The sequence below is a fragment of the Phaseolus vulgaris genome, chromosome 3 (assembly GCF_000499845.2).
Source record: "Phaseolus vulgaris cultivar G19833 chromosome 3, P. vulgaris v2.0, whole genome shotgun sequence".
In the NCBI taxonomy this organism is placed as follows: domain Eukaryota; kingdom Viridiplantae; phylum Streptophyta; class Magnoliopsida; order Fabales; family Fabaceae; genus Phaseolus; species Phaseolus vulgaris.
This window is the reverse complement of record NC_023757.2, coordinates 14,704,928-14,712,866: the sequence shown is the minus strand read 5'-3', so window position 1 is coordinate 14,712,866 and position 7,939 is coordinate 14,704,928. Positions and strand designations below refer to the sequence as shown.

The 7,939-nt window shown below is 29.8% G+C and overlaps 1 protein-coding gene across 1 annotated transcript; it reads left to right on the top strand.

The window, feature by feature from the left end:
• The first annotated feature begins 2,564 nt into the window (after window positions 1-2,564).
• Window positions 2,565-6,309, top strand: LOC137806766 (inositol transporter 4-like). Its single transcript, XM_068607040.1, has 7 exons — window positions 2,565-2,722; window positions 2,863-3,003; window positions 3,111-3,181; window positions 4,015-4,350; window positions 4,457-4,564; window positions 4,841-5,428; window positions 5,713-6,309. The coding sequence occupies exons 2-7, from the start codon at window positions 2,871-2,873 to the stop codon at window positions 6,193-6,195; spliced, it is 1,719 nt and encodes a 572-aa protein (XP_068463141.1). The 5' UTR covers window positions 2,565-2,722; window positions 2,863-2,870; the 3' UTR covers window positions 6,196-6,309.
• Window positions 6,310-7,939: the final 1,630 nt, after the last annotated feature.

The window sequence follows — 7,939 nt, the reverse complement described above, 5'->3', positions numbered from 1 at the left end:
ACTAAGTTTAATTCGAGTACTATTTTTTACTTTAGCAATAATTTTCTTATTTGAGAGAAAATAGACTTGAGAATAAGTCAAATTCTTACTCTATTTTCGATTGATCGAGAATTTCCTTACTTAAGCAAAAATGGATCAAAGAAAAGGTATTTTTCCTATTGTATTCTTGTTTTTTGAACCAAAATATCATAATAAAACTTTATAAAATTGGCTACTTCTCAAACTTTTCACCCAAAAATCATTACTCCAATTTGTATTTTATAAAACGTATAAGATCAAAATAATATCACCTAGATCAGAATTGGACAAATACTCTCATTGAACTCCTATGTCAAACAATTTAGAACACACTTTAATCATATTCAAAAACTTCTTCAACCTCACAATCAACATGTATATTTACAAATTATCAAAGTCTAATATATATATATATATATATATATATATATATATATATACTTTCAAAATCAATCTCAATCAAACCGTTCTATTTCACTCAATAATAAAACCCTATAAGAAAATTTGAAACTTGTAATCACGTCACCTTTACATCTAGATCTTCTAACCTACGGTTCTATTAAAAAGTAAAACTAGTTTCCCTTACTTGATTTGAAGTAGGCATGCTCATAAAGAACTCAAACTCTTAAAGAAAATTATGGATAACTTAATCTGCATAACAGAGTCCAAATCAATGATCCAAACATATTACTAGGGCTCTTAACTAAGATAGGTTAATCCTGAAGCTGTAAGTACCACATGCAAACACATCTGTCCAGGCAAACAATAAAATTCAAAACTAACTCAGAAGAAAAAAGAGCAAAAATGAACTTACTCTCACTAATATTTTGATCGAACAATATTACTCTACTGAGTACCAAGAGTCTAGTGATATCATCCAATTGTTAATATGATGAAAGAGATGATAAATTTATAGAAAAAACATAAAAGACAAAATAAAATTTTAAAAAGACATAATTATATTAAAATAATTTTTTAAAATTTATATACACTTTTCACTTTAATACTAAATTATTCAGATACTAATTAATTATATCTTCTCTACAATCTTATATTTAAAACAATTGAAACTTTTTTATCTCATCTATATTAAAACAACAATACACCAAATCCTTATTTTTCATTTATACTTACAGTATATTTCTTTATTAGTTTTATAGATAAAAAAAACAGTTAATAAATTTACTATTTATATTTAAACCTAGGTGCATATATATTTATATTTTATATTTATTTTATATTGTGAACGTTAATATAAAGAAAGTCCGTAGTTATTTGTTTGCCTTTTTTTAGTTTAAAAATTATAAGTAATCTTTATTTATCAGTTTGATAATCCTGATATGAGTTCAGAAACATTAAAGAGATAGTCTTGGTACTGTAATACTATTTATATTGTCTACTAATTAAATATTCTTTTAAAGTGTAGTAATTGAAGAATATTGATTTAAAGTTGTGCATAATTAATGTTTTTATCTTAAAACACATTTTAAATTAACAAGAAATCTTTATAGATATTAAAATCGTAATCATAAAAAGAAACTATTGTATTACATTACCAAATTGTAATTAATTAATAATAAAGAAAAAAAACTTAAACCATCAAGTTTCAAAGTTTGAGCAGACCCATTAAAACTCTGTCGGCAATTTAAAATTTTGTGATGTAAAATTATTTTATCATCACACATTCGATAAGACTTCTTGTTTAACTAGTACTTCTCTACAATATATTTATTTTTTAAAATAATTTTGAAAATTAAATATTTTGAATGATTTGATGGGTAAATAATTAATAAATTGATAATCATGTGATCAAGGACATATTAAATTACATTTTATGGATTGTGAAAAGGGATAGTATAACAAAAAATCATTTAGGAGGAAAATATATAAATACAGTATACATACGAGGGAACACAAAAAGTCTTACTTTATATTATAAAAAATTATTCGATATTATATTCTTGATAAATTTCAAAATAGAGAAGAATAATTTGATTTTCTGACTTTTGAGTTATCTTTTCTCATGAACTTTTGTTCTTTAATTATAACAATTTTGATTTCAATGAAAAAATCATCAGAAATTGATCACGACTATATAAAGAATGAAGAACATAAATTGAAGGCAAATCTTATTTTGAATAAAATAGTATAATTTCATAAAAAACATGCCATAAGAACTTCTGAATATGTCTTCCTTTTCATTTTATAAAGTAGAAAATCTTTACTAATAATGAATTTGAAACTCATTCCTTATATATAAATTGAAAAATAATTTTAATTATAAATGATTAGATGTAGTAATTTTAATTTTTATATGCTTAAAGATGCATGCATTATCTTTTCTCGATCAATTAAAAAGTTTTATCGGAAAAGTTCCAGCTTGATAAAATGTGTCTGTGACACCTCTGTTGTTCTCAGTTTTATCCACTGGTTTTATAAAATAACAGTTTGTAGACATGTACCACAAATGAAAAGAATTAAAAAGGAAAAAAAAGCCAAACAATTAATTAATTAATAGAAAAGATCCCTAATTTGCATTCTAAAACAGGTCAAAGTATTTTTTTTTTCACATTATATGGTTAATCATATAATCTTTCTTCATATCCTATCTACAGGGGAGGAAAGACAGAGTAAACAAACAGAGGGGGAAGAACAGGTGAAGTGGATTTACCTACGACTCTCTTCATCATCGTCACCATCCCAGGTATATGTCTCCTTAATTTCTTAAATGTTTCTAAACCCTAAACCTTTACAATCAAAATTATTTTCTTTTAAAATCAATTATGTGAATTAGTAAATGAATTTTAAAAATATTTATGAATATTATTTTGAATGAATATTAAGGTGTTAGTATGGAAGGGGGAGTGGAAGGTGGAAGCAATGTGGAATTCAGAGAATGTTGGAACAGAGCAAGAGGTTCACCATACATTATGCGCCTTGCTTTATCAGCAGGCATTGGAGGTCTTCTATTTGGCTATGACACAGGTAATTCCTTCATCACCAACAACCCTTTTCAATTTTCCTTCCTTTTATAACATCATACCATATCAAAACGTTTCTTCAATTCTCTTTTACCAAATCCTCACATCTAGGTGTCATCTCTGGAGCTCTATTGTACATCAGAGAGGACTTTGAAGAAGTTGACAAGAAAACATGGCTACAGGTTAATTCTCCTCACATGTCAAAAATTTAAACATTTTTAAAGATTATATATTACTGTGATAACTCCACATTAAAATTTATATTATCTTTACAACTGTATAATGAAATCAGTTTATATTACTTTGATAACTTTTGACAACTTACATAGTAAAGGACACTTTCAGTAGAATATATATTTTATTATAATTTGATAAAGATTGTGAACTCTAAATCAATTGTAAATCTAAATTCTAGAATATCCTTGGTGGAATGTTTAATTGAAAATGAGGAGGAATTTTTAAATTTTTAAATTCAAATAAAACCTGGAATCTTCTCTTGGTGTTGAAATAAAAGGTGTTTTTTTCTGTCATATATATGTTTTCCTTGTTTTCTAGATGTGATGTTTTCCTTATTTCTTGATTCTCCTTCAGGTAGTTTTGGCCAAAACTCATATAACACTAATTGTATTTGATAAATTTTGAATCGAAACTCAATTATATTCTAAAATGAAAATGATATTTAAACCTAAAATTGCAAAAAAAGAGTAAAGGAAATAGATCATATATTTTAGAAGTTCAGTAAACATAAGATAAAGGAAACAAAAAACTACTTTTATGAAAAATAATAATTTTTTTATCATGCTCTTTGTAATTCTTCATGGTCTACTCGTACATATTTTTTGTTCATTTGGTTAGGAGGGACCATCTTACAATTAAGAAGTAAAATTTAACATTGAAACATTAGTTTGCAAACTTCAATCTATATGCATGCATCAAGTGAAGTGAAGAAGGAATGTATTTTCACTCTCCATTTTGTAGATGATTGACATAATATTTTATTTTACTGCTTTTGCAGGAAACCATTGTAAGTATGGCTGTTGCAGGAGCCATCGTTGGTGCTGCGTTTGGAGGATGGATGAATGACAAGTTTGGGCGAAAAAAGTCGATTTTATTATCCGATGTTTTGTTCTTTATTGGTTCAATAGTTATGGCTCTTGCTCCATCTCCGTGGCTCCTCATTGTCGGGAGAATTTTAGTTGGTTTTGGAATTGGTATGGCATCCATGACTGCGCCTCTGTACATCTCAGAAGCATCTCCTCATAGCATCAGAGGAGCTCTAGTCTGTGTCAATGGTTTGCTTCTCACAGGAGGACAATTTCTGTCTTACCTTATCAACTTGGCATTCACCAAGGTATGCAAGAAACATATAGGAACTGAACTCAAATCCAAAGCTTTTGGATAAAGTTGTTAGATCAGAGGGTAGTTTTTTTCTAAGTGGTCAATTTCATGTATTTCAGGCACCAGGAACCTGGCGATGGATGCTTGGGGTGGCAGGAATTCCTGCTGCACTTCAGTTAGTGTTAATGCTGTCCCTCCCTGAGTCACCCAGATGGCTCTACAGTCAGGTATTGCAAAATCTTCCTGCCAATCCAGATTGAAATTTTTGTGCATTCTGTTTGTGAAATTGCTTACATGTGTTTATTGTCCAATAGCATAAACTCCGTTAATAGGCTATATAGGTTTGATTTAAAAAGTGTCATGCATGGTTCCATTTATGAATGACCAAGTAAGATGTAAAGTTTTGATAAAACATTTTGTAAACAAGTGATCATAGTTTGATCCTTTGGTAAGGTTATGGTTGTGGCTTTTATTTTACCTTGGGAGTCCATTTGGTATTTCAGGGGAAGGAAGAGGAGGCAAGGAACATTCTGTTGAGAATCTATCGACATGACGAAATTGAAGAGGAGATGAGAGCAATGCGAGAGTCCTTTAAAGCTGAGAAGGAGGAGAATTTGGGGAAAAAATTGAAGGATGCTTTTAGCAATGATGTTGTTCGAAGAGGTCTTTATGCTGGCATCACTGTTCAAGTTGCTCAGCAGTTTGTGGGCATTAACACACTCATGTATTACAGCCCAACCATTGTTCAGTTCGCTGGAATTGCCTCTAAGTCCACAGCTCTTGCACTTTCTCTCATTACATCTGGCCTCAATACTGTTGGCACTATCTTGAGTATGGCATTCATTGATAGATATGGAAGGAGAAGACTTATGCTCATTTCCCTGGTTGGAATCATTGTTTGCCTCATCGTTTCAAGTGCTATCTTTTTCCAGGCAGCTAAACATGCTCCTGCAATTAATCACCGGGACACCCTCAGTTTTGGTGCCAACTCTACATGCCATGCTTATACAAATGCCCCTAATTCCCCTTCCTGGAACTGCATGCAATGTTTGCGTGCAAAGTGTGCCTTCTGTGCCAACACCGACAACCAAGTAGGTTCTTCCAACTTCCTCTTATAACATGCTAATACTGTTAAGACACTCAACTTACATGTCTTGTACATGGGAAATGATTACATAATTCAGGACAATTATGATCCAACTAATCTTTACATAGTACGTTATTGGATTTTATAATTTTGTCATGAGGTAGTAGACTCAGAATATCTAATAATTTGTTCTCACGCTCGTATTCTAAGAATATGTATAATAAACTAAGCTGAAAATTGTGCAACCTTGTTTAACCAAAGCTGTGTTTGTCTGTATTTGTTGTACAGTACCATCCAGGTGCATGCCTGTCTGCAGAAAAGAGTGTAAGAGGAGAGTGCCGTGCAGATAAAAGAGTATGGTTTTCTCAGGGTTGTCCAAGCAAAATTGGAATCCTAGCTGTAGCAGTGCTGGGATTGTATATCCTAGCATACTCTCCAGGAATGGGAACAGTGCCTTGGGTTCTGAACTCAGAGATATACCCTTTGAGATACAGAGGTCTAGGTGGAGGTATAGCTGCAGTTTCTAACTGGTGTGCTAATCTAATTGTGAGTGAGTCATTCTTAAGCATGACTGAGTCTTTAGGTGCAGCCGGCACATTCCTACTTTTTGCTGGGTTCTCCGTGATTGCAATTATAGCAATCTATGCATTAGTGCCTGAAACCAAAGGCCTTCAGTTTGAGGAGGTGGAGAAGTTGCTTCAAGAAGGCTTCAGACCCTTCCCATTTAACAAGAAAAAGAAGGACATCAAGAAAAAAGTGGATGATAAGTAGTTGCCATGTCAGAGTAGCTTTAGTGCTGAGATCATTTTTCTTGTTTGTTCAAGAAATCACTATTGCTTCTCTTCTTGCCTCCTGCAAATAATAAATGAAACTGCATTTAATTCATCTTCATCTTCTCCACAAGAGGGGTAAGCTTCACTTGCCAATTATGTATTGCCATTGTTACATGCCTCAGATTGTTGATCCCGAATTTCTTTGGGAGCCCACAACCCAGGTCCCTGTAAAAATTTGTGAACATAGTTCAATTAGGACTATTTTTGTAAGCAGCTTAATTCTAACATTCATTGTCTCATTAGAATTAGAATTAGGAAACTTAGAACTAAATCACGTTTGATAAAGATTCAAATAACTAAATAGTTTCTAAAGATTTAATCCATTCTTAACTTAGTTATAAAATTAAAGTTTTAGAAAATAAACAAATATTTTATTTTTCAAATAAATTCAATCATAACTGGAAAATATTTAGGAACCTAAATCATTAAAGGTTTTAAAAGATAAAATCATTAATTAAGTTCTTAGAGTAAATAAATTTTACATTATTTATAAAATTAAATTTAAAAAATAAGGGATATGGAAAGTTTAAAAACATTATTCAACTTAAAATAATTTAGATATACTAATTTGTAATATATTATAATTAATTTAGTAGTTTTGTAAACTTTCATGGATATATCATAATTTTATTTGTGAGAAATAAGTGTTTGTTTCTTTTAAAACTTTATTATTATTTATAATTAGTAACACAGAATATAATTTAATATTTTGTGTCTTTATATTTAAAAATAAAATAAAATGAATAATAATAATTATATGGAAAATATAAGTTATTTATAATATATTGTGATGTTGATATGTCTGACTGATTCGTAGTATTCCTATTATGTTGTGTTGTTGAGATGGATATATTGAATAATTTATTTTTACCAAATTTTATTTTAAAATATAATTAAAGGTAAAAATATGAATATGTATATCAAATAAAAAAATCTTTTCTATATGTTGTTATAGATTTTATCAATATCACAAGTATAAATCTATAATATTTTATATTCTATTTTTAATATTCTTTTGATATATTTTATATTTACTTTTATTAATAGAACATCAATTTCAATAATTTTATTAATTTGTAGAAACTAATCTTGATGCTGGGTTGATACTATGCGGGAGAGACTAGATATAGTATATACACTTGTTATATGGACTAACCTCACCCAATCCGTTTTTAGCAAGTTGACCCTGAACTAATAGTAATACTTTTCTGATAGAGAATAATCATAAAAAAAAACTCATACTATGTGCCAATAACATGTTAAAAAAATCCTAAAAAGAAACACTAAATAAACATAAAAACAACATTAAAGTTAACATGTTTTCTGTCTTAAAAGGACGTTCATTAATTGATCAACTGAATCTAAACCTTAAAAATTCAATCAAACGATCCGTAACCAAAACAAATTGAAAAGTCAAAATAATAAACATCACTAATTTTGGTCCCTATCCAAAACAAAATCGAACATGTAGAGTGATGGGTGGGGCCCGACGCATAATATGAGAATCAGAATCTTATCCTTAACAGAAAACCGTGTGCTCATCTTTTATTCATTAGACTTAATCACACATAATGATTCAGTAAAGACAAAATCAGGTTACGTTACACAAGATATGTCAATTGTACCAGACAGGAGCTCGGTCCTCGCTCTTGGACCAGCTACTATTCAGTTCTCGGGTAGAG

Bases quoted from the DNA above. Each gene is read 5' to 3' on its own strand.
- LOC137806766 (XM_068607040.1), top strand. From the start codon at position 2,871: ATGGAAGGGGGAGTGGAAGGTGGAAGCAATGTGGAATTCAGAGAATGT. The intron at 3,004-3,110 runs GTAATTCCTTCA...CCTCACATCTAG, and splicing joins TCTATTTGGCTATGACACAG to GTGTCATCTCTGGAGCTCTA. The intron at 3,182-4,014 runs GTTAATTCTCCT...CTGCTTTTGCAG, and splicing joins ACAAGAAAACATGGCTACAG to GAAACCATTGTAAGTATGGC.